The sequence below is a fragment of the Colossoma macropomum genome, unplaced genomic scaffold (genome assembly GCF_904425465.1).
Source record: "Colossoma macropomum unplaced genomic scaffold, Colossoma_macropomum, whole genome shotgun sequence".
Classification (NCBI taxonomy): Eukaryota; Metazoa; Chordata; class Actinopteri; order Characiformes; family Serrasalmidae; genus Colossoma; species Colossoma macropomum.
This window is the reverse complement of record NW_023494805.1, coordinates 8,017,863-8,045,689: the sequence shown is the minus strand read 5'-3', so window position 1 is coordinate 8,045,689 and position 27,827 is coordinate 8,017,863. Positions and strand designations below refer to the sequence as shown.

At 38.4% G+C, this 27,827-nt stretch overlaps 1 protein-coding gene across 11 annotated transcripts; it reads left to right on the top strand.

Annotated features, from left to right (window-relative positions):
* Window positions 1-918: 918 nt before the first annotated feature.
* ripk1l (receptor (TNFRSF)-interacting serine-threonine kinase 1, like) lies at window positions 919-26,499 on the top strand. 11 transcript variants are annotated; one of them, XM_036596756.1, is made up of 12 exons: window positions 919-1,356; window positions 2,266-2,343; window positions 2,569-2,733; window positions 9,841-9,994; window positions 10,325-10,462; window positions 12,689-12,926; window positions 14,829-14,978; window positions 15,615-15,691; window positions 17,699-17,774; window positions 19,589-20,185; window positions 20,614-20,760; window positions 22,825-26,499. In XM_036596756.1, exons 3-12 carry the CDS (start codon window positions 2,576-2,578, stop codon window positions 23,118-23,120), a joined length of 2,031 nt encoding a protein of 676 aa, XP_036452649.1. In that variant the 5' UTR covers window positions 919-1,356; window positions 2,266-2,343; window positions 2,569-2,575; the 3' UTR covers window positions 23,121-26,499. The 11 variants fall into 11 exon arrangements, with proteins under 11 accessions (XP_036452649.1, XP_036452647.1, XP_036452644.1 ...); XM_036596754.1 differs by having other exon boundaries at window positions 2,566-2,733; XM_036596751.1 differs by having other exon boundaries at window positions 919-1,360.
* Window positions 26,500-27,827: the final 1,328 nt, after the last annotated feature.

The following is a 27,827-nucleotide window of genomic DNA, read 5'->3' as shown; positions in this document are numbered from 1 at the left end:
CAATCTGAAAACTGTTAAATAAAACGTCCGCTGTGGACACAGAAAGTAAATGACGACCAATCATACGGAATCGTGTCATATCATCATGTGAGCACTGGACTGTACGCACATTGCACTTTAACCAGAACTCACTGCACTTGAACATTTAAGTCGTACGCACACTTACTTGAACTCTAAGCTGCTAATGCTTATTTTCCTGCACTGTACACTTTGTGAATATAGCATCTGTGATGCTGTTTACAAGCACTTATACTATATACTATATACTATAATTTGCACACCAGACCTGGTTTACCTCAACATACTGTACACTTGCAACTAAATACACACTGTAAACACCTAATCTGTAAATCACTCAAGACTACATATGTATATAGTTCTTTTATTATTATCATTATTAGAAAAATAATTGAATTGAATATGGTGTGTGTGTGTGTGTGCACCTATAATTCCTGTGAAAGCCATGGGTACTGCTGGAGGCTGGGAGGAATAATGGACACTGGAAAAAAAAATGGCATATATATATATATAACATTGTGACCACCTCCTTGTTTCTACGCTCATTGTCCATTTTATCAGCTCCACTTACTATATAGGTGCACTTTGTAGTTCTACAGTTACAGACTGTAGTCCATCTGTTTCTCTGCATACTTTGTTAGCCCCCTTTTACCCTCTTCTTCAGTGATCAGGACCCCCATGGACCCTCAAAGAACAGGTATTATTTGGGTGGTGGATCATTCTCAGCACTGCAGTAAGACTGACGTGGTGGTGTGTTAGCGCGTGTTGCGCTGGTACGAGTGGATCAGACACAGCAGTGCTGCTGGAGTTTTTAAACACTGTGTCCACTCACTGTCCACTCTATTAGACACTCCTACCTTGTCAGTCCACCTTGTAGATGTAAAGTCAGAGACAGTAGCTCATCTGCTGCTGCACAGTTTGTGTTGGTCATCCTCTAGTCCATTATACATTGTATTGTTCAGTATTATTAAAGGGTGTATTTAATTTGTTTTCTGCTCTCAGTCTCATGTTGGAAGTGAGAAAACCCCTGACCTCACGAAGCGAAACAAGAGGACAAGACAATTAAACTCACTCCCACTCACAATCACAGTCACTCACACTCAGCCTGGCAGAGCTACACCGAGAAGAGCTCCTGTCCATCCATCTCACACTGACCGGGGTGAGTCGCTGGACTTCGGACGCTGAGGGTTCAGGAGGAGCTGTGATTGGACTCGCTCTTCTTCACATTGATCCTGTGCTCTGGTGTTGATTTGGTCGGTCTGCTCGGAACGTTTTTCTACTTTCACTTGCGATACCGGAAAACAAGTCCTTCCTCGGGAACTGAGAGTACAATGTGAAGTAGGTAAGTAGCCGGATTTTGGGCTTTTTATACCCGTTTTTGGTTAGAAAACGCCTTTTTGGGTTCATATTAGACTTTATAGATTCGAACGGAGCAGGTCGGCTTCCTATTCGCAGACTTGTTGTTCGAATTTCTCCGTTCCACCTTAAATGGTGCTGCAGTTACTTCAATGTAACTGCAGCACCATTTAAGGTGGAACGGAGAAATTCCAACAAGAAGCAGGCGAATAGGAAGCCGACCTCAGCAGACCTACAGCGTGATTTTGAGCCTCCTCGCAGGGTTGTTTGCCTTCTTCCCAGGTTACTGTAGATATTTGTGGAGCAGTAGATGTTTTTAGTAGACCTCTGTTCGTGTCATTGATGTCAGGAGCTCCTCAAAGTGCTTTCTGAAGATGTTGTCGGTCGTGGTGTTGCTAGCCCTTGGTGTAGCTGCCACTTCCTCGATGGACATCGCTTCAGTCCTCACACGAGGTGAAAGGGCCTTTTTAATAACAGCTTGAGTGTTAAGAGTCTTTTTAACGGTTGATAATTCAACTGGATGCTGTCATTCAAGGGAATGAAATGAAGCACAAAGGGAATGAATAACTCTTTTTATTTAGCACTTTTTAAATAATAAAATTCAGTTGTTGAGTTGTAAACAAAGTTGTTTGGAGTGGTTTGATGGGAAACGCTCCTTTCCACAGGAAGAGTCAGAATTGTTCACAGTGGTGGTCATAGGAAGATGCATTTTTGACAGTCCATTCATGGTGGAGAGACACATGCAGGGTGTTGTCAGGCTAAATAGTCCCTAAAGACAACATACTTTTTCAGATTTAACACCATCATTAACATTACATATATATAATAACTGTTTAAAGAAGACACATGAATGTTCACTGGTGTAATAGAATGGCTATATTTGTGTTGCAGGCATTGCGACTCCTGGTTCTGTAAAGAAATCTGAGTCGGCAAGTTTCTCTGCAATAAACAGTTTCGCATCAGACCACGGTGATTGACTTAGTTTGCATCTTAATGGTTGAATAATGCTGAAATTTTGAAAAAGTGGGTGGAATTCCCCTGTAGTAAGTAAGTAAAAAGGACATTGCTTTACTCACAAACACAATTAAGTGAAAGTGACAGTATTATCATTTGAACTTGCTCAGGAAAGTGTACGTCCATTAAAACTGTACTCATGTATGGCTGATTAAATACCCACGCCTGTTCTTTAAGCAGTGAAAGCATGGCCACAGCACCGAGCTTGGACATCATGAAGTCGTCGGACCTGATCAGAAAGGAGCGGCTGGATTATGGAGGCTTTGGGGAAGTTTACCTGTGCTATCACATAACCCTGGGCCAGGTGGTGCTGAAGACCGTGTACACGGGACCGCCTCGGAACGAGTGAGTATTAGGACGGGCTGAGTTCTTATTGCAGAATAGGCAAAGTATACATTACAGAGGAGGCCGAGCGAACACTAAGATCAAAACAACAAACCCATTCTTCGGCAAGAAACAAAGAGAATAGAGGCTTTACGTACATGCAGTGGTGAGTCAGTCAGGTGTAGGTAATTAGAAGATGAGGTTGGAGAGGTTTGCAGGTGAGGATTATGGGTGTTGTAGTTCTTGAGGGATGTGGCAGCTGTGACAGTCTGGTTGATGTTTGTTAAGCGCTGCTCCTCAGGGACACACACACACATTATCAAAGCCGCTTATCCTTGCTGGAGCCTATCCCAGTGCTTATTGGGCTGAAGGCAGGGAACGCCCTGGACAGGTCACCAGTCCATCACAGGGCAGACACACAGACATCACACACACATTTCCCCTCAGGGAAAAATACAGTTAATTCAGTTCAACTCAATTTTACTTATGTACAATGAGAAAATAGACGTGTTGTCATATAGAGTATTTTTGCAATACTACAGCCAGGATTATCGCTATCCTTTGTATTATTGAATATTGAGGTCATTTAAGTACAGTTGTTCGCAAAAGTTTGGCCTCCTTGGTCAAGTTTAGTGACGCACGAGTCCTCGACTTGCCTTAATTTTAACCGAGACAGTGCGAGAGCCAGCAATAAAGAAATATAGCAAAACCTCGTATCTCCGTTTTAGTCATTTTTCATTTTTTGACATCATTTGAAAAAGGCAGCTGCCCTTTATGTTCTGTCAAAATTTCATGATGAATGGAGAAACAAAAATGGTCCAAAATTACTTTAAAAAAAATGTTTCTCTGTTTACTCCCATGAAAGGTTAAGAACATTTTCTTTCTCCTTGTTTGGAAATAAAAGGTTTTGTTCCGACAGCAGAGATATTATTAAACCATAAACAATGAAAAAATGGACACGTTGCTGTATTTTTGCAATATGCAGTAGGCATTATCACTACCCTTGATATTATCCAATATCGCAGTCATTCAAATACAGTTGTATGCAAAAGTTTGGGGGTCCTGGACAAATTAGTGATGCGCAACTCCTCTGCTTCCCTTAATTTTAACCATAACAGTGCCAGAGCATATTTTAAACCATCCTTAACAAAGTTTACTTATTTTTTGTGTGTAGCTTTTATAGTGATGTGGTGAAAATTCATAGATTATACCAAGAAATATCAGGTAACTTGACAAATGATTACAGCTGATTGATGTTTCAACACATCTTACCATTAGATTTCATGTAATTTCACATATTTCACAGAATGAGGCTGCTTAAGCTGCTGAAGCACAAATGATGCACTGTGGAAATCATTACTGTAATCATAACTTCTGTAAAAATAAACCGTTATTAGCCAGATTTAAATGAAAGTTTTTGTTCTGGAGCAGTTATCTCGTTTCTCTTTTCACAGAGCTTAGTTTGGCTTATTTGCCAGTTTCTTATTCAAAGTTTCCGTTCCACCTTAAATGATCCAGCAGTTACCTTGCACTGATGAAGAATGTATCTGCAGCCCTTTTTAAGGTGGAACGAAAAAATTGAATCAAAAGCTGCCAAAAAGAAGCCAACTTCAGCTTCGTGCCCTTTCCCACAGTGTTCTGTGAAAAGTATTGGTCACTGTTGCTTTTCATTTTATGTACTATTTTAAATATATGATGAAGGAACCGTGAAGAGTAAATGAAGAGTTTGGCTTTCCATAGTAGAGTCAGGGTGCAGAGCAGTGCGCTGTAGAGGCAGACGTATCAAAAACGGTTTTGGCAGCGGCTGGTTAGCAGCGTTGGCACATGGTAAAGCTGGTAAACTTGCGCCACTCAAACTCAACACATTTTTCTGTCAAAATGTCTGTTGAGCCAATTACAGTGAAAAAACATGGACTCCATGCGTTTTGACTCTGAGAATCATTGGCCAGGGGTCGACCCCGACTCCCAGCCGTGTTGGAGTTTTCACTTTTGTGATCGACTCCCCGTCACTAGTCAAGTTACATGTTTTGATGGTTTTCTAAGTGAAAATAAATGAGCACATCCTCTACAGAGAACACACTTCTGCACATTTTAATGCACAGTTGCTGTTTATTTGCTTATATTTAACATATTGGAAAAAATAAAACACGCAAAAATGATGGCACATTTAATATGTTAAGTTTTATTTTTTTTCCAAAATTCAAATCAAATAAATTCATCAAATAAATAGAAATCATGCTGTATAATTTGCAGAAAAATATAATATTTACATTTGCTCCCTATAGAGGATGTGTTAAACCAACAAAACTGACTTAAAGCCTTTGACTGAAATTGCAAATTATTGTACATTTGTTCTCTTTTACGTGACATGATTTTTTTTTTTTATTGATTAGTCTTTATTTAGCTGTTCTCCTTGTAAAATAATTCTAATCTATGGCTAGGTAAAAGATATACAGTAGAAAAGACTGCACTGAATTGTACATTTTTAGATATCGCTCGAGCCGGAATATTAATTGTTGGGGTGTCAAACTCAACAAGTAAAAGGACCATATTAGAAAATCTCAACAAATCTGTAGGTCAAGGAAAAAAAATGTTTTATTTCAATTTTAAATAGTGTTGTGCTAGAACCTGAACTGGCCATTGTTTATTCAAATTTGGAAAAAACTTCAACAATAAAATATAGGCGCTTGCAGTAGACCTTGAAATATTACATGAAATATTCAAAATGGAAATGTCCCCAGGAGCTCAGTCTTTTAAACCTGCCTGATTGCTTGAACTAGACACCTGGCATCCTTTCTTTACTGCAAGTTCATTAATACTTGGGCTCAGTTTCTGAGCTGCTGACAGTTTATATTACAAACACAGTATAGTGTTTATATTGGTTGAACTGCAACTTAAATGCAGCTCGTGTGTTTGGTGATATTTGTAAGTAACTCTAATATTATCTTCAAGAAAAATGAAAAGAATCAAAGAATGTCAACAAAAATGAAAAAGCATAAAAAGAAAAGACTTCAGCTGCTGAGTTCTTGTGGAAGGAAGGAAAAGGTCTGCGCTGTTGTGTTAAACCCACTCTGGTCTGACTCTTACCAGACTGTTGTGCCCTTACAGGGCCCTCTTGCGCAACTCTCCATAGGGCCATCTTACACAACCCTCCATATACGTACAAGAGTGAACCTCAGCTATAACTTAGACTGTCATCTGGTACAGCTCCCTTCTGTGAGCCCAGAAGCTCTTCCCCCATTAGAGAGTCTACTGCATACAGTCCATAGTCTGCTTCCCTGTATTACCTTTTTTAGGAGGGCTCCAAGCTCTCTAATCAGCCAATATTATATTCAGTCTTTTCCATCAGCATGCTGGGGACTGTATGGGAGGCAAATCCAGCCAAAAAAGAAATTAAAATTAAAACAATAAAATGAAAATGCAAACCTCTTTTTGCCATTTCTTTTTCCAGACATCTTCGCAAATATCCTGCCACAATTGAAAATGAAATGAAATGCCTACATTTGCAATTTCATTTTTCACATGAGCACGGGCCATTTGTGACAAAAAATAAAAATAAATGTAAAACAGCTGTTTGTCATTTCATTTCAGTCGTTATTCTGGTTTTTCATGGCCAAATCTAAAATGAAAAAGCTAATAGAGAAAAGAAAATCCAAGCTTCACTTTGGCTTTTCTTCATGAAATGCAGAATACATGTCAAAACTAAAATCAAAATGCAGTGTTTATGTTCTTATTTCTTTTTCATAGCAATCGGCTGCGGCTACGGGGTACATTTTAGGACATTCTTAGACCTCCGAGTCAGAATGGTGTCATTCCTCAAGCTAAACGACTTCGAGTCTCGAGAAAAGCCATCGTCATGACTCAGATCTGGTGAAACTGAACGTCAGAACAAACACTGTCAGACCAAACGCAAGCCTGGTGGAGTTCATATAACTTAGAAAACTATTGTGTATCTCGATATAAACGCCAGTATAACATTTCCAGTTTATTCTGAGGCTGTTTGGTCTGACAGTGTTTGTTCTGACGTTCAGTTTCACCAGATCTGAGTCATGACGATGGCTTTTCTCGAGACTCGAAGTCGTTTAGCTTGAGGAATGACACCATTCTGACTCGGAGGTCTAAGAATGTCCTAAAATGTACCCCGTAGCCGCAGCCGATTGCTATGAAAAAGAAATAAGAACATAAACACTGCATTTTGATTTTAGTTTTGACATGTATTCTGCATTTCATGAAGAAAAGCCAAAGTGAAGCTTGGATTTTCTTTTCTCTGTTAGCTTTTTCATTTTAGATTTGGCCATGAAAAACCAGAATAATGACTGAAATGAAATGACAAACAGCTGTTTTTACATTTATTTTTATTTTTGTCACAAATGGCCCGTGCTCATGTGAAAAATGAAATTGCAAATGTAGGCATTTCATTTCATTCTCAATTTTGGCGAGATATTTGCGCAGATGTTTGGAGAAAGAAATGGCAAAAAGAGGTTTGCATTTACATTTTATTGTTTTAATTTAAATTTTTTTTTTGGCTGGATTTGCCTTCCATAGGGACTGTAGTGCAGCGCATTGTAAATCAGGCTAATATTAATAGAAAATTAAAATACTTCTGCGGGCCGGATAGGACCGTGTCGAGGGCCTGAACTGGCCTGCGGGCCTTGTGTTTGACACATGGTGTTTAAACTGAATTGGTAGAACAGTTCATACAGTATCATAATGGAGAAGCTATGGGGTAAAGATTCTGTAATGTTCACATGTGGTGGTTGTTTATTGCGATAATGCTGCAGACGATTATCACTCGTATTAATGTGCATTATTGTCCGGGCGCTATTCATCACTGTTATCCTTCGATGTGCACCTTATTTGTTTTTCTCATATACACTCTGATCACACTCACCAAACAGGAAAGCATCTGCGTGTGAAGTCAGTCGTTTTCACACATGACGGTTACTTTACTGATAACAATGCTGGGAATAAGCCTGGCTGCTTTAAGCTGATAATTTCTGTATCCTGAGTGTTTCTACAGTGTGAAGTTGATGCTCCGTCTTGTTTTCATGGTCGACACAAACGTCTTGTGAAATTGTTTTTTACAGCAGTCAGCAGCTTTAAGAGTTCTGCTCTGCCTGTGCTTTTGTGTGCATCTGCGCTTCCCTGTTTTTCTTTCACGCGCTGTAAAAGCTCGGCTGCTGTGGGTTTTCACTGTTCCTCAAACAGATAATAGCACTGCATCTGGGTCATTCATGTGATAGGGGAACAAAACATCAGCAAAGGACGCAACAGCAGAACGTCAAATATTACGTGATCAGCGTCACAGGGCCTCGTTCTCTCAGAATTGTTTTCATTAAAATGTCAGACATGATGCACTCAGGGGTTTCCAGCAAAGCTCTGCAGACCCAGGAATGTCCAGCTTTCAGTGGTCCTGCTCTTCCACACAATTTGGTGCATTGTTTTAAAGTCGTATGCAAAGGTTTAAAGAGCCCATATCTTCTGTTTGTCTTTCCTCTTATCTTTTTCCTTGAGGTCCACTTACAGTATTTGTGTAGCTGATGAGTTATCAGTCATAATTCATTTTTCCATGACCATTTCCAGCCTCTCTTTGTCCCCAGCCTGTCTTTGTGCCCTCTATTGTGCCTCATTCAAAAAAACAGTCTTTGTGGAAACATTCCTTATGACTTCAGTGTGAATGGGCAGGACTAAACTACAGTAAGCTGAATACACTGATATACGTAAATCGTTTGTTTTCCGTGACATCACAAAAACAGTCATTCACAATTTGAAATGTAAACAGTGTTTATATCGTCACTTTCAGAACAAAATGTCCAAAAAGGCAACAGGAACCTTCTTCTTCTTCAAAAAAGAAAATCGTATATATATATATATATATATATATATATATATATATATATATATATATATATATATATATATAATAACTTTTTCACAAATTCAGCAAATAAATAGTAATTGTATATTAAAATGTGCAGAAATGTGTTCTTTGTAGAGGATGTGTTCACTATTTTTTCACTTAGAAAATCAACAAAAACATGTTATTTGGCTGGGATGCCCAAACTTTTGCATATGACTGTACGAAGTATTGGATTCCACAAGACAGCAAGGCTTGAACGTACCTTCTAATTAATAAACATTAAAGTTGCACCCATCACTGACGTAAGCATTCCATTGCACATTGCTCGCATAATCCCCGTAGAAAAGCACTGACCAATAGAATGGGGCGCTGTGGAGCAGCTGGTGATGGAGCTCCATCCAATACTTTTGGAGTGATCCAGAACTCATCATCCGACATCCGTACTCGACCTCACCGATGCTCTTCTGGCTGAATGCAATCAAATCCTCACAGCAATGTTCCAACATCTAGTGTAAAGCCTTCCCAGAAGAGAAGAGGCTGTTACTGCAGCAAAGAAGAACAAACTCTCTGTTAATTCCCTTGATTTTTGAAGAAACGCTGTATAAGCAAACTTTTGTATGCATAGTGTGTGTATATAGTCACTTGGTCACTATGACAGATAAGCAGGTTGATTGATGGTTTTGTGCTGTTTATTGATCGAGGTTCATTTTTTTGCATTGTGTACTGCATTAAGTGTAATATATTAATGTAAAGTGTATTAATATACACTTCAGACAATATTATAGATATTACTAAATTAACCAAGTCATCCCTTAGATATGTTATATGCATTCAGTTGACATTTCATATGTATTTATGTAACTATATAATTAAATAACTAATAATATAGTCAACTAAAAGGGGAAGGTTCATGAGCAAACTTTAAGTTGATTGCTAAAGTGTTACTAAGTTATTCCAGGTGGTTGCTAAGGTGTTACTATGTTATCCCAGGTGGTTGCTAAGATGTTTCTAGGCCATTGCGATTGAATCCCATCTAGTTCCTAAGGTTCTGCCGGGCTGTTGCTGTGGTATCCCAGGTGGTTACTACAGTGTTGTTAGGCTGTTGCTATGCTATCCCAGGTGGTTTGCTAAGGTGTTGTCAAGCTGTTGCTAAGGGGATACAAGCCAGTGGCTTTGTACATGTAATAATTAAGCTAACATAAGTAGGAAATAACCTGCATATATGAAACATTACACATTTAACGAAGTGCTGTTTTATATGTGTGAAGGCAGAAGCAGTCTCTGCTGGAGGAGGGCAGTCTGATGAGCCGTCTAAACCATGAACGTGTGGTCAAACTGCTGGGGGTCATCTTGGAGGATGGAGATTACTCTCTAGTGATGGAGCTCATCCCTAAGGGAAACCTGCTGGCCATGCTGGAAAGGGTGAGAGCACCACACTTCTGTATAGCTAAATGTCAGGGGTTTCCAGCTGCTCTTCAGTGCAGGAGAGACACAGTATTGCACAACGTCGTGCTTTCCTGCAGTACTTCTGAATCGGCCCACAGCTCTTCAGTTAAATACCTGTAAAAGACAGTTTACTGTTTTTGTTTGTATGTTTACCCACTGTCTCAACTTTTCTGGAGTTGGGTTTGTATGTTGCTCTTTAATGGCTGTGGCTAATAATAGAGTATGTCCTCTCCACTCTTATGCCAAAGCAGCTTTCTCTGTTCCCCCATTCCTGCAATTTAGGACTGCTCTTTTTATTATTGTTAGGTCCCTGTTCCAATATCCATCAAAGGAAGGATAATTCTGGAGATCCTGGAGGGAATGGCTTATCTAACAGACAACCAGATCATTCACAAGGATCTGAAGCCGGAGAACATCTTAGTTGACGAGCATTTCCATATAAAGGTATAGTAATGTCTGAAATGTAATCTGTATCAGTTTTTATGGATGGGCAGGTTTTTCTTTCCTTTATTTCTGAATATTTTGCTTTGGGGCAGTCATGGGCCGGAGGTTAGGGGACCAGCCTTATGACCAGAAGGTCGCCGGTTCAATCCCTCCTGCCCTTGAGCAAGGCACCTAATCCCTAACTGCTCCCCGGGCGCTGTGGATAGGGCTGCTCACCACTCCGGGCAAGTGTGCTCACTGCCCCCTAGTGTGTGTGTTCACTAGGGCGTATGTGGTGTTTCACTGCACAGATGGGTTAGATTGCCGAGGTGAAATTTCCCCGTTGTGAGACTGATAAGGGTCACTTAATCTAATTTAAAAATCACTGGATTTTATCTTGACTGTGTTAAAACAGTGACACATTTGTGACAACACTGTCTCTGCATGTGCTTTTGTGGTAAGCATGTGACAGAATTCTCAAACTATAAAAATGTATGAAAATCAGATAATAAAGTAGGATTTGTGATTAGTAAATTGGCTTCTTTCTAATTGTATATGTTTTCAAATTCAAGAAACATGATACAATAATAAGAATCATACCTTCTTAAGACGCTGGCATATGAAGTGCAGGGCCCGTTTCACTTAGTTCCTCACTCGTGTTCTTGTGCTTATCTCTGCTTCAGTGATGTTACAGGCTGGCAGTTTTAGACTGAGGCCTGTTAGTCATGTGCACTTTTCAAAAAGTTCTCAGATAGATAAGCAGTTTTTTAGGCCATGTTATATAGTTCTGTATTTTATTATATTCTGTAATTCTTTACACTGTTGGATGTTTAATATAACACTTCATTTTAGTATTATACAAACATATTTAGTATCATAAACTGTGTTCCTGGGACGTTAATACCACACTGCGAAAGAATGAAAAATAAAAATATGGAAAATACGTTGATTACCCATAAATAAATAAAAATAAGGCAAATGCACTGTACATTGATCAATTGATTGTCACATTTTGTTATACTGTACCAGTCAGTTGTGGCTGAGACTGTCACGGCAAATCACAAAACAGTTAAATGCTATTTCATCACCATGATAAGAATATTGACTCATTCAGGTTTCATTTATTGTCACACTTTGATTTTGATTTTAAATGAAATTTATTTAAAACAGTTTTGTCAGATTTGTATTGCGAACAGCAAGCCTGCATTAATGATTTGTGTTGGTGATTTATCCAAAGCAACTTAACCAATGATCTTGTGCTTGCTATAATATATGTGAACCACAACATGTCATACTCCGAGACTTAGAGGCATTTCCTGAAGCCTCAGAGCTTCACAAGGCTACATTCTGCCATCCCTACCATACAATGAAAGTGTTTACTATACTTTTTGTGCCGTAGTAAGTACTAAAGTATTTTCCCTACTTTTTTACCATAGTATAACCAAAGTATTTACCATACTTTTTACTGTAGTAAAACCAAAATATTTACAATAACAATTTTTCCAGACCTAATCAGACCTAATCTGATGTACTTTACGCAGTGAATGGTGCTTTAGAAACCTAACCTGACTAAAAATCACAGATTCTCACTGAAAGAGAGAAACTGGGAGAGGAAGTGAAAGTTTTTTCACTTACATAAACGATACATATTACATAAGCAATAAACACTTTATACACGCAGCACAGAGAAACATTAGCATTTGTTTTCTATAAAACACATAAATGAATTAGGTTGAAACATTTCTTACCAAGTAGGGGTGTAAAATTATTTAGGGGTTAAATATTATTTATTATAGCATAGCAACACTTTCCTTCTGCTAAATCTATGACTTCCCCAACACTGAAGCATTGAACATCTACAGTCTACAACATCTTACATTACAGTTCTTTAGGAAACAATTCAGTGCATCATAAAAAATTTGTACATTTCAGAATTACTTTAAAAAAATACACTGAATACAGGAACATCACTGAAGAAACTATGTACACAGTGGAATATAGACAATCAAAAACAACACGTTAAGGTTTTTTAATTGTCCAGTTTCACAGTAGCCCAATAGCCCTAAACTGAGCACCTACATAACTAAATATTATCGTATTTAAATGTAAAGGATAACGTTCTGAAGTCAGTGCAGTCGAATCTTTACTCTCAGATCTGGGTGTTGGTGCATTTTTACTTCTCTATTTCTAATCACAGCGCATTTGAAGAGTGTGGAGGGTTTAGTATGTGTCTGTGTTTTGGGCCAGATTGCGGACCTGGGACTGGCCACTCATCAGACGTGGAGCAAACTGACCAGAGACGAGTTTCGCAGGCAGAGTCGTAAGGGTGTGGGCAGGAAGACGTCGGTGCGCACGGCTGGAACGCTCTGCTACATGGCTCCAGAGCATCTGCAGAGCATTCACACCCGCTCCACCGAAAAGTCCGACGTCTACAGCTTCGCCATTGTCGTCTGGGTCGTCCTGACCGGTCAAGAGCCGTATGAGAGTGAGTGATCACACATGGCTCTCTGAGTAGTACAGCACAGTGTAGATGTTCATGTATGTTTTACACACTTCCTACTCGACCTGTGCCGGTAGCAGAATCCTCCTTTTCAGGTAGCGTGTGGAAAATTACCGCTGGTTTAACAGTTAAACTGAGTTTGGGGGTAAAAACATAAAAAAATAAAGTGGTACAAATATAATCCATATAATGTAGAATAAATGTTAGGGATGTAATTTTATTCTCAACAAAGCATTCTGGCTGAAATGAAAATAGAGCTGTGGCTTAACTTTTTAGGTGACAGCACCGGTGTTGCTCAAAAATCAGCTTCACACAGAGGAAGACGTTTTAGAATGTTTTATTATTAAAAAACAGCTGAGGATGGATTTTTTTTGTGTGTTTTGGGTGAGTAACATAACGGAGACTGCCTCGGATGAGCCAACGAGCTAAAACTACAGTTTGCTGGTGCAGTCCTGGAAGCTGGTAGACTATCTGAACCTAGCTATCATCAGCACAGCCTATTTAGCACCAAAAGCTGCTCTATCTCTGCCTTCCAAATCACGTCCTTTGGCAGCGCCCTCACGTTCAGCCACTCAGGTTTCAGACTCACAAATATGAGCAAAACTTTCACGTGAAGAAATGTAACAAATAGTGATTTCAGTATTTGAATACTGGCACCTCAAAAAGTCGAAGTACTTGAGTACAAGTGTCGGTAACAGATAAATATATCAAAATAACATAGTATAAATATATCATAATTAATAATCAAAATAATGTAATATAAATGTATCATAAATAAACAAATGTATAGAAATATAAGTGTTATAAATATATTATATAACATAGTATACATATGTAAAAACAAAGTGGTATAAATTTATCAAAATACAGTGTGTTTAGTATATTAAAATAAATAAAAGTGGTATAAATATAAATAAAAGCATCATAAAAAGTTGTGATTGTAGTATGTTGTCATCTATTAGTCTATTATTAAAATACTCTAAAATAATCTAACATACTGATACTTCATACTTTATAGAAGTGTGTAATAAAACGTTGGGCTCTGGCAATTTAAGGAGTTAATATGGCTTGAAAACTAAACTGTAATTAATCTTTTAATAAAGAATGAAATTGTGATTATCACATGGACGTACCGGCGGCACGGTGGCACAGTTGGTAGCGCTGTCGCCTCACAGCAAGAATGGCCTGGGTTCGATTCCCGGCTGGGTGACCAGGGTCATTTCTGTGTGGAGTTTGCCTGTTCTCCCCGTGTCTGCGTGGGTTTCCTCCGGGTACTCCGGTTTCCTCCCACAGTCCAAAAACATGCAGTCAGGCCAATTGGACATGCTGAATTGCCCCTAGGTGTGAGTGTGTATGTCTGTCTGTCTGTCTGTCTGTCTGCCCTGCGATAGACTGGCGACCTGTCCAGGGTGTATCCTGCCTTCCGCCCAATGACAGCTGGGATAGGCTCCAGCACCCCACCGCGACCCAGAAGGATAAGCGGTTTAGATGATGGATGGATGGATGGACATGGACGTACCTTACAAATCCCTCACAGTGCTTTTTTGAGCATTTGTAGTGGGAATAAAAATAACTTTCAAAAACAGCACAATATCAGTATTAGAGTGATTCTCTGACCTCACAAAAGTTGTTTGACGAAAGAATCTTTAGTAAATGATTTAACGCATCATAAAATTCAATTTGATTATTTTGATGATTCAGAATTCTATTTAAAATTATGCTGAAGATACAAATGTAACTGTAGGAGCTGTTTACACAGAAGTGGAGAATAGACAATAAAAGCAATAAAAGACAATAAAAGCAATAAAAGACAATAAAAACAAGTTTCCGTGTCTGTTTGGCTTGAACTTGCCGTTTTTTTAATCTAATTCTACATATTTTTTTCAGATGCCAGAAGTGAAGACCAGATCTGTCAGTGTGTGCGTCAGGGAGACCGCCCCGACGAGAGCCTTATCCCTGATGATGCACCTCCAGAGATCATCAGCCTTATGAAAGCGTGCTGGGACCAAGACCCTCAAAAAAGACCCCTATTTAAAGGTGCGTGTGGGTGGTAGAGCTGAAAATTTCAAAAATTGTATCTTATATATGGATGGATCAGGGAAAGAGTCCACAAAATCAGTTCAACTGCAGTTCTGCTCTTCATTATAGGCATAAAATTAAATATGAAGTAATGCAGTGTCGGATACCACAATGGACATTATTTACACTCTATCACCACATAACAAATGTGACTAAGTTTACTTAAGCAGTAAAAATATTCTAATACTAAACTGGTATAAATATATTTTTGACTAATGTCTGAATCAGAAAACACAGATCATCATATTATCTGTGGTTTTCAGCTTTTCAGTAACAGTTTTAATGAAAAGAAAAAAACCCGACAGCAAAAATGAAACAGAGAATATTTATGGAGAAAAATGCATAACATTTGAAAACTCAGCTTGTCTAGTTTAACATGGAAATTAAAGCGTGTTAGTCTCAAATAGTTGTGAAATTATTTATTGTTTAAAGATGTATTGGATGTGTTAACAGAGAGTTGGTCATTTATACAGTAATGTTCTAAAACATGGTGAATAGGCAACTTGAAATTGTTGAACAGCAAGTCTTTGATTTGTACATTATGCTACTCACATAAGATGAACTCACATAAAAACTCTCTCTCTCTCACTACAGAAAGCTATGAGTCTTTTTTGCCGTTCTACAAGAAAAAGCTTGAAGCAGACGTCGAGAGGGATTTGCATGGCCTCATGGTATCAGTTGTTTCAGTCATAATTCAGCATATCTGTTTGTAAAAAGTCTCAAATGCTTCAGCTTCATTTGATAGTATTTAAGATTTGTGGGCAACTGAAGTTGTGCTCCATTTTGTCTGAGAATTATTACATTTTTTTTCTATGATTTTAAAGCTGTTTTGACTGTTTTTAGCCTCTTAAATGGCCTGGACATTTATATAACTTCAGAAAAAAAGTGTTCTTTGTAGTCCATGTAGTTACTATGTAATAAGCCTTATGATGAGTTCCAAAAGGTGTCAGGATGTCAGCTTCATTGTTTTTTGTAAATATATGCTCATTATGAAATGGATGCCGGCAACACATTAAAAAAAAAAAAAACATCTGAAACAGGTGATACATTCATGCTGGGGTATAAAAGGAGCGTCTAGGAAAGGCCTAGTTCTGTTTGAGCGAGGATGGGTTGAGGCCACTTTGCCAAAAAATGCATCAGTGAATAATTAAGCAGGTTGATGAGTGTTTGCACAGATTTTAGGTATTTCACCCTCTGCAGTACAGCATATCATCAAAAGATTCAGGGAATCCAGAGAATCTCTGTGCATAAAGAGCAAAGCCAAAACCACAGCTGGATGACCTTCAATCCCTTCAGATGGCACTGCATTAAAAACGACATGTTTCTGTGATGGATATCACTGCAAGGATTCAGGAATATTTTAAAAACCATTGTCAATAAACACTGTTTGTTGCTGCACCCCAAAATGCAAGACTGTACTATGCACAGTGGAAGCAACGAGCCAATGATATTCAGAAATGCTGGCAACTTCTCTGGGCTCAAGCTCATCTAAAATTGATGCTATGCAGAAACGTGTATTGTGGTCTGACGAATCCACCTTTCTGATTGTTTGTGGAAATAATAGACGTTATATTCTGTGGGCCAAAGCAGAACAGGACCATCCAGATTGTTACCAGCATAAAGTTAAAAATCCAACATCTGTCATGTTATTGGAGCAGGTATTAGTGGGTAACTTGCACATCTGTGAAGGTTTTAATGCGGAAAGATGCACATTTTGGAAAAACATATGCTGCTTATGCTTATTTCAACATGATGCCAAGGCATGTTCTGCACATTATGACAGCGTGGCTGTGTAATCAGAGAGTACAGATGCTAGACTGACCTGCCTGTCTCCCACTGAAAACGTGTTCCATTGTGAAACGCAATATGACGATGAAGATCCCGTACAGTTGCGTATCTTAAGACTTGGATAATGGAAGAAGCAAAAATTATGCTTTGATAACACAATTGGTGTCTTCAGTCTTCAAACAATTATTAAGTGTGGTTAAAAAGAAAAGCAATGTAACACAGTGGTAAACAGGCTCCTGTCCCAGCTTTTTTGGAATGTGTTGCAGACATCAGATTTGAAATGAGCATATCGTCGCACTCCAGAGAAATGTATCTCCATTTTTTGTGATTTTTACTTTTCTACATCATTTGAGCATGGCAGCCATTCTTTACAAAGTATGAAAATTTTATGATGAATGGACCAATAAAAATGCACCAGAATTGCTTAGAAAAAATCTCTTCCCATTGACTTACATTAAAAGTAAAGAACGTTTTTGCCCTCTCCTGTAAACTTACTATTTTGGAGATACATGTTTTGCTTTGGACAGTAACTATATATATATATATATATATATATATATGTATATATATATATATGTGTGTGTGTGTGTGTGTGTGTGTGTGTATATATATATATATGATATATATATATATATATATATTAAAACTGAATATATATATATATATATAGTATATATATATATATATATATATATATATATATATTAAAACTAAATTCAAATGTCCAAAAAAACACTAGTGGTTACTATAAAATATTTATAATGTTAAATTGAAAAATTATCTTTTTAATTTTATTGTAATAAACTGTAATAGATGATTACAAAGCATAATATTATTTTTCAGTATTATTTGTTTAATATTTTTATTCATTCATTTTTATTTTTATGCAGGATTTATATGAAGGCCCCTCAGAGCTGGTAGAGAAGATGAAGTCCCTGTCAATGGAGCCGGCAGTTGCTAACGCAGGTGCTCAGCTTTCTTAAATAGCAAGAATATTACATGAAAGCGCACTTTGTCCATAAACACAAACAGTCATTGTTATGGTAACTGCTAGCTCACTGCTAATGTTCATTCATTGTTATCCACGTTTTCTCTGGACTTCTGTTACAAGATGAGCTTTGTTCTCAAATGATGCTTTAATTTATCACTGTCGTAACAAAACTCTTCTTTGGAAAGGGTAACATTATAGGTCAGTTAACTGTAAGATATGTTAATGTAACAGTCATTTTGGACAATTCATCACTAAATCTTGACCCAGCTGAGGTTTTCAAATTAGAGGATAAATACTGAAAATAAATGTTTGAGCTTTTGATATAATATCCAGTCATCCAAGCAATGTCATAATCCATACAAGAACTATGTTTTTGGACCAACATATGAGGTATTCTTTGATGCTGTAGTTGAAATCCAGGCAAATCTTGTTCATTATCTCATTTACAAAAGCAACAAAGACAGGCCTTAGAAAGTTGTCACAAATATGGCCATAGAGAGAATACACCCACATTCAAAGACATTTTAAATCCCGCATGGCCAGTTACAGCTTTATTAGTACTTTCCAATTTCATGTGAAATCCTGACAAATCTTGTGTGTTAATGCATTTGTGAAAGCAACAGGAATGGGCCTTAAGTCTTGTGCTAACAACAAGCAAGAGCTTTAATCGTGTTGGGCGATATGACCTCAAATCAGTATCACGATTAATTGAATATTTTACCTTGATTACGATTAATGAACAATTATTTTGTTTTTTTTGTTTTTTTTTTTTGTTTGCCCTCATAGTTCACTGATAAGGTTTGTACTGTAAATATGGTCTGCATATCTTAATGTAAATCGTAATGTAAACAGCCAGATTAGAATTCACACGGCTTTTACGTCAATCCAACTCAACATTCATCATAATTTCAGCTAAAAAGAATTGAACAGCCAAAAAGCCAATGGATTTGGTGAGAAAATCGGATTTGGGCCACATTTACCTGCTGTGTGAACATAGCCTTAGCTTCCATGTCCCAGACTGGACGTGGCGGAGTCACGTGACTACACGCGCTGTAGTAAGTTCTTAAGGGGACAGTACATGAACACACAGAGAGGGGAAAGGATTAACAGAATTTAGAAAAAATCTAAATAACCGACTTGGGCAAGATTACGTCGGTTAGAGGTTCTGAATGTCGGTTTCGATTACTTTTCAATTAATTGCCCAGCCCTAAGCTCAAATATTATGTCACATTGTCACAAAGCATCCAGGATGTCTACACTGGAAACGTCAAGAGTGGACATCAGGTCAAAACATAGACAAATGTATCAGTTCAGACTTAAGACTTCAACTGAGCTCTGTTCTGATTGGCTGTCCAAGCAGTCCAGCTTGAAACATTCGTTATAACTTCAGTGTAAATGGGTAGAGCTGCTGTAGGCTGAATAGAAGGCTATATATAAATAGGTTGGTTGTTGTGACATCACAGAAAACAATGACTTCAAAATGGGCTGTTTTTGCAGCTTAGTTTCCATATATGGACTGTATTACTTCAAACTCGTTTACATATAATATATGTTTACATATATTAGTCTTGAAGTAACAAAAACAGCCTGTTTAATTCGGACAGACAAAGAGAGATTGGAAAATGGAAATATAAAAATAAAGTACAATCAGTTTTGGCACGTAAAAGCACATTTTGTTTGTGTTATAAATTACACTTAATTAAAAAAGATACAGGCTCTTCAAAGCTTTTCAAATCCACCTGATTCGGTTATGATTAATGTTAATCAGTGTTAAATTTCCGTGTGTCAGGACCGGAGCTCTCGTCCTATCAGTCCCCCTGCGCAGACTCACCAACCCCTCTCCGAAGTTCGGATCTTGGTCCGGTGGAGGCCAGTATTGAGGACCTCAGCTTCCTGCCCTCGGAGAGCCTACAAATGGACGCAGCTCCATTCAGCCCTGCCAACTTGGAGCAGAAACTAGCCCAGGAGCTCAACTACCACAAGCGGGGCAGTTATAGCCGCGTAGAGCCACCTGACCTCAGCCCATACAGCTACACCCCTCCCAGTCCAGCCTCTCAGCCCATGGCCAATAACAGGTGGTGTGGAGACCTTCCCCAGCAAGTGTCCTCCGTCCAGTCGTGGACCAAACCAAGCCCTTGCCCGAGCGCTCCAGAGGACCCGCGGTGGCAGTCCCCAGGGTTGGATCATGTTGACGGTCAGGCCAGGCCAGATTATGAGAGTCAGATGTCTGGGCCCTATCTGCAGCACTACAAGCATCAGCAGCCGCAGTACAACCGCTTGCAGTCATGGCCAGGGGGGACACATCACCCGATGTCAGAATCGACCCCTCTGGAATCAGGTGCTGGGTTAGTCAGCACACCTGTGATGTGCCCACAGCCAGAAACAGGTACTCACTTACACATAACTGATTTTCTAGCAGGTCAGTCTTATGGTTGGTATAGTGTAGTGGATAAACACCTCTGCCTTCTACCCTGTAGACTGAGGTTTAATCCCCACCTAGGTAAACACTCTACACTATACCAATAAGAGTCCTTGGGCAAGACTCCTAACACTACCTTTGCCTTCCTGTGTAAAAATGAAAATTGGCTGCCAGTGGTCAAACGAAAGAAGTTAACACATTTTAACGCACATTTACTGTTTGTTTGCTGAATGTAACATATTGGAAGAAATGGCCCATTTTGGGGTTTGGAGTTATTGGAAAATTGTGTACATTTGCATATTAATTTGAAACATTTGAGTGTCGTATATCTCAGAAATGTATTCTGTGTTTTCTGAGCTGTTTTTAATTTCTGCTATTTAACATTATGTCTGTAGTCCCATCACTGTACATCACTCAAGCCAGTGGAATCCAAATTGGGAACAACAACACGATGACTTTTCGTAGTTCTGAAAGCAACTCTCTCAGCTCTGTGTCCAGTTCATCGGCCTGCAACAAGTATAAAGAGCTGCTGCTGAAGTATGGTAAGCCATTTTAACATAGTGTTGATTTCTTCTTACCATTACTTTGCTGTTCCTCATCCTCATCAAGGATAGTTGTTTACTAGCACCATATGCTGGATAAAACCTGCTCAGGGCGGATTCAGGAGCAGTTTACGTAGTTAATGTCTAATGCAGGCTGGTGCGGTCTAGTTAGCATTAAGCATCTGCAGTCATGCTGACTGGTTCTCATTAGAATTCAATGATTGTTTTAGCTACCTTAGCATTTCAGTACCTACTATGCATTATTCAGCAACTACAATTAATTATTCAGTAACTGTTATGTATTATTCAGTAATTTATTAATTGTACCATGACTACTATGAATTATTCAATAGGAGCTGTGAATTATTCAATAGGAGCTGTGAATTATTCAGAAAATACCATCAATTATTCAGTAACAGCTATGACTTAATTCAGGAACTGGTAAGAATTTACTTAGTATTTACTTTTAATTGTTAAGTAATTATGAATTATTCGGTGTTCACTAGGAATTATTAATGAACTATTTTGAATTATTTAGTAACTGCTATGAATTATTCAATAAATACTATGTAATAAGTATTAAGTACTATAACTTATTCAGAAAGTACTATAAATTTTAAGAAACATCTATAAATATTCAGTGTCTACTATGAATTATTCATTAACTACTTTGAATTATTTATTAACTACTATACATTATTTAGCAGCTGCTGTGAATTATCCAATAACTACTATTATTATTAAGTACTATAACTTATTCATAATATACTATACATTTTAAGAAACGTCTATAAATATTCAGTAAATAGTATTTAAGTAATTAAGTACTGTAACTTATACAGAAAGTACTGTAAATTTTAAGAAATGTCTATAATTATTCACTAACTCCTATGAATTATTCAGTATCTACTATGAATTAATCAGTGCTAATATAAATTATTCAGTGTAACCAGCCAGCGGAATTCAGATGCATGCGGATAAAAGTGAAAACACAGGCTTTATTAACACTAGGCAGAGTCGTAGTTGAAATACTAGCGTGGGTCAAAACCAAAAGACGATAGATGATCACTAAGGTGATCATTACCACAGGCAAAGTCCAGAGGGCAAGACAAAAGGTCAAAATTACAAATCCTAGAAACAAGCAAAGGTACAAAAGGAGCAGGCAAAAACATAGTCAAATAAAACGAGATCAGGGGTCAAAACAGAGTATAGAAAAACAGAGAAAACACTCAGGAAGTTCAGGAAAGAAACAATACCTCGCAAAGATCCTAAGCTAAAGCCCGGCCTAATATACTAAACTAAATTAGTCACATGACACAAACACAGGTGAGAGCATTCAGAATTCGGGTCACTGTGAGCGCTGATAGGTAGATCGTCACTGATCACATGGTTTCCACTTGGCTGCTGGGTAGTTGAGTCCACGAGGGACTCCGATTCAATAGGGAAGTCTGCCGTCACATGATCTCCCAAGTTATCCTGGGAAATGTAGTTCGTAACACTAGACAAGTCTCTAGCAGGCGTGACATTCAGTAACTACAACAAATTATTCAGTAACCATTTTAAATGAGTAGGAAATTACAAAAAAAAATATTCAGTAGCTATTTGCAGTTATTCAGTAACTACTACAAAGTATTCAGTAGTTGTTATGACACCAAGAAGTTCTGTAGTTATGAGTAAGGAACTGCTGTGTGTGCCTATGTAGAGACCCCTAGAGTGTAACGGATTAAATTGTACTGTTACTGAAGTGCCTGCCAGCACGTAAACCTCCATGCTCTCTCTCTCAAAAACAAAACATATCAGTCCAGAATGGCACATCATGGACAAACTAAAAATGAAGTGATAAAATGAAGTGATTACTGTGTTATTATTTGACAGCCTAGCATAATTTACCTAAATTGTGCAGCTGTTTTATTTGTGAAAAGAAAATGATCAGATTGATCAGCGTCGGCCGATAATCAACATTACCTGTATCAGCACATCTCTATTAATACATCTGACCAGCCTGTATTCTGCAGTGCCACTGTTCCTCTCTCTCATCCTGATCTCTGTGTTGACCATATTTAGACGACCACACTGTTACTGAGGACCATCTGGAGCTGGTTCGGGAGAACATGGGTGGGAAGTGGAAGGCCTGTGCCAGGAAGCTGGGCCTGACGGAGGTGGAAATGGACGCGATCGAGCACGATTACGCCCGCGACGGCCTAGCTGAGAAGGTCCATCAGATGCTGGAGCGCTGGAAGATGAAGGAGGGCCTTCACGGCTGCACGGTGGGAAAGCTGTGCCGAGCTCTGGAGAAATGCGTCAAAGGCGATGTGCTCCTCAGGTTACTGCTCAAATCACAAGACAGCACAGTTCCTTAAAACTCTTCTGGGGATGCTATTATGGTGAAGGTCTGGTGGTCATTAAAAGTTAGTTTGTTTAAAAAATGTGCATCCGTATTCTTGTACAATAGTACTGGACAGTCATCAGCATCTAATCAAACATAATCAGATTGTCAGTGGTGTAGCACAGTGTGTTTAGCTGACAGTCAACATTCAGTAGAACTTCACGTTCAGGTTTTTGGTTGCATGGGTATGAGAACATTAAATGGAAGCAAGAGTTTGCCTTGACCCTCTCAGATTGGTGGGTGCTGTATGATTGGACAGATATTCAGTCTGTTTGAGTGGGGATAATTCCAGGAACACACACATCTACACACACACACACACACGTATATATGTGTGTGTGTGTGTGTGTGTGTGTGTGTGTGTGTGTGTGTGTGTATTTCTGCTGTCGAAGCAAAACGCTGTATCTCCAAAATGGAAACTTTACAGGAGGAGGACAAAAACATACTTTATTTATTAATTTTGGTTCTTTTGGTCCATTCATCATAATGTTTACACACAACATATAGAACAATGAGCATTTTTTAAATCATGTCAAAAACCGAGAAGCAACTAGAGATATGTTTTGTTTCAACAGCGCACACACACATACACACGCACACTCTGCACTCTAGCTCCTTTAAAGTGATTGTTGGCCTCTCTGTGGCTTCCTTCCCATCTCCTTCTTGCTCTGACACTGTGTTTTAATGGACGGATATTATTTTTTTAGCCTGTTTCCCTTCTTATGCATGTTTCCCTTCATGTGCACTTTAACTTTAATTTCATTAGAATGCCGTTTGCTCTTAATTTTCACAGCTTTCCTTCAGATTCACAGTCTGACCCATGGTACTTGAATTAAGGGGGTCTTTTATCCAAAAGGCCAATTTTAAGCCAATCATGTCCTCTTCAGTATCTTTCGTTTGCGTGAACTTGGAGCTTCCACAGCACATGGTTTGAATACTTGTCAACTCTAGGAACAATAATTAGGTGGGGCCTGCCTCATTAAGATCAACACTGCCATTTCTACCTACCCAGGTTTCTGTAAGAAAAATATATCGAGTTGATGATGTTCAATTAACTGTCCAACTATAAAGGCCTTATTGCTAAGTGAACGCTGAGTACAGCAGCATATAAAACAATAAGTGATGTTTTCTGTTCACAATGCTGGAGTTTTTGCTGGACACCGCAACTAAATTGGAAGTATTAGAGCCTTTTTTCGTTTTCTTTATCCTTGCCACCGGCTACTACACAGCGCAGGGATATTATGGTGAAATGTATCACAGTTTTCAGAACATCAGGACTGTTCCCTCTCTCTGACTGCAGGGGAGGGGTTCCCTCTTCTCCGTTGATCTGGGGTGAACATGAATTGACAGCTGGGTGCTCCTTGTTAGCTGGTTCCGGTGGTGATGAAGGACGTGGATGGCACTGCCACTGTGGTAATTCCAACCATTTAAATGGCCAAAGTGTTCTGTTGGACAGCTCGGGTGGGCGAACACGGGGGGGGGGCAGGGTTTTCTGGGATTTGGTGCCCGGCGCTTTTCCGAGCCACCTGTGAGCTGGCAGCAGTCGACTGAGAGAGCAAAAAGTCCTTCATTTTCTCTGAGAATCCCAACAAAAGAGACAATGGAGTGGAGATGGAGTGATGAGGACCAGTCTGGTGTTGCTGGGGGCTCAAGGTTGTCATCCTGGGGCTGCAGTAGCACGTCCTTGAAGGATGACTGAACATGCAGCTGTAGGACTGCCTCCTCACCATTATCTTCCTGGTTTCCTGGTAGATGAGGTGTTTTACGTCGATCATGTCCTTGTGCTGACCATGTTTTGGCTGTGATGAGCCATATGTGATGAGCGCCAGTAGATGGCAAAGATAAGTAATGACCTCTTTCATTCCTTATTATGACCAGATGTGTCATTTAGCACCAAACTGCCATGCAGAATGTAATGGGTTCATTTTAGTTTTTAGTAAATCATGTTTGTACAGCATTTTTATTCATGTCAAATCAGTGGATTCTCTGATTGTACCTTTTAGTCACCTTATTTTTTTATTTTTAATAGCACAGAATCGCTTTTGGGAAAATCATGTTTTTTATATTCATCTCAGTTTCTTTCTTAATTCTGAAAGATATTAAAAATGTGAAAATAAAATACAAGGATGTTTTTTTTTTTTTAATTTGCGCATGCTGTAATAAGGACATACTATGAAGTTTTATTTTGTCTATAGTTATGTATATTTTTAGAAGAACTAAATCAAGGGAGAAAAGTCTGAAAGAGTGCAGAAAATGGCTAATATTACAGAGCCCGTATCCTACATCTTTGTTGCATTTAAAACTTCCCCTCCTGGTTCACTTACAAAGTTTGTGCAATAATATCTACCAAAAACATTTGTAACGTATTTTTCATGACCATTTTCCAACCTCCATTTATCTCTTAGTATTAAACAGGCTGTTTTTGTTACTGTGCCTTTAAGACTGTTATATGTAAATGAGCTTCGTTCTGATATGCTGCCCTTTATTGTGCCTCACTCAAAAAGCAGTCCGGGCTGAAACACTCCTTAGAACTTCACTGTGAGTGGGCGGGGCTAAACTGCTGTAGGCTGAATAGGTAGATAGAAGTAAATGTGTTGGCTTTGGTGACATCACAAAAACGGTCATTTCAGAATGTGCAGCTTAGTTTCCAAATATGAACTATATGGACTAAGTGAATGGGGTGAAACTTTAACTGTGTTTACATACTACATCAAACTATTATTTAAAAAAGACAAGGTAAATGTGGTTTTCCATGATATGGGCCCTTCAATACATAAATACATACATACATAAATCAGTACATCAATAAATAAATACTTGAAAGCTAAAAATGTTCAAATAGTTTTTTGTCTGTTTTATCTTTGTTTAACTTGCAGGTAAAAGACCAACCTGTATTTTAAAACTTCACTGTACTTTTAAGTTAACCATTATCACACTGATATTGTCTTCTGAGTTTTTATATGTAATGTTGATGATGGTAAAAAAGTGATAAAGTAGAAAAAAAAAATATTTGGGGATTATTTTGCCTCACAAAGCCCCGCATGTGCCTCTCCACCAGGAATGGGTTTTAAAAAATACATTTTCGGCCAAACACTTCTCTCTAAATGATCATAAAACAATATCTCAGGCATCAGGCAGTGTGTTCATAATCATTTTGTGTAGTAACTTACTGTGTTGTAGCTTTAGCAGCATTAAACTCTTTAGATGTCTGGTTCCTATCACCACCACTGATAACAATTCTGATCAGTATGCTCCAAAATGTGATGTATTAGATAGCAACACACTTTTAACACAATTTTTGTTTTATTGCTTCCTGTTTTAAGACGTTTTGTGTTAAAATAAAAAATGTTATCAACAACTGGCCACAAAAACACTCTCATATAATTTGTGTGTGTGTGTGTGTGTGTGTGTGTGTGTGTGTGTGTGTGTGTGTGTGTATATATATATATATATATATATATATGTATGTATACACTTCTTCTTGAAGTGTATATATATGCTTCTTGAGTGATACTTTTTTGGTAGCTTCTTGTAAATTACAAATCAGATTAGGACGTGGCAGGAATGTGTGTGAGGTGCTGCAAGTAGGTATATATATATATATTTGCTGACCGCAACAAAGTAATGACTAATCAAGTTAATAACATGTATATAGAATATATGTAGACAGCCAATCAGAAGTCTAGATTTTTAAACAAGCATGCTTATTGGCTCATGGATGCATATTAGACTCACTACTTATGTAGAGAAATCTGGTTTGGACTGATACGTATTTTTTGATACCCTGTAGTGTTGACGTAATTTAGTCAGTACCATAAAACAGCTGAACTTTGATACCCAGCCCTCACCTGCCTAAGCAGTTTATGATGTATCTTGAGTTGATACCAACCAGCAGAGGGTGCTGTGTACTTTATCATGAAACTGTTTTGGTTTGGCGCTTTACTGATGTCCTGTCTGTGTTCTACAGGCAGTGTTGGGTTGCCCTGCTGCTAAGAATTAACATTACTGTTGTAATGGTTCAGTTAAGAGGCAGCTGGTACTAAACCAGCTCCTACTTTTTTCAGTCATAGAAGACTAAATGGCCTCATAGACGATGTCTGTCAAGTCGTTGAAGTGTTCAGTAATGTTAAGTGAAAGTAGTGAACTAATCTTACAGATGTTTCTCTTTTCACCCAAGGAGCTTCAGCACTACAAGTTCTTCAGATCTGTGCAAGATTATACCAGATGACCAGTAGTTTCAGCTTACTACAGCTGTGAGGCTGTCACTGGTGCTCTGGTCTGTCACAGGAAAGAGATATTCCACTCCTGGAGGTGTTTCACAAAGTAATTCAGACAAGAGGAAGTCGGGATGGTCTTTTGTTGATGAATGTGTGGATGGTGAGTTACTTAGTAGGTCTGGACTGATGTATCAGTAGGCCAGTAATGTTGGTTAATATATCTCAACCACGGTTTTATCTGTATTCCGAAAACATTTCTGTTAACGCACCAATAATTTGCAACTTTTTGGGATTCAAACTGCAGTCACTTGAAGACAGGGCAAAACTGTAAACAACTGTGGCTTCACAGTTTAACTATATCCCAGCAATTCAGGCTGAATTAGTGAACACAAAACACCATCATGGTTTAAATAACTAAAATATTCAAATTTTTCCAAACATAACCATTAGCATGAGAACAACAG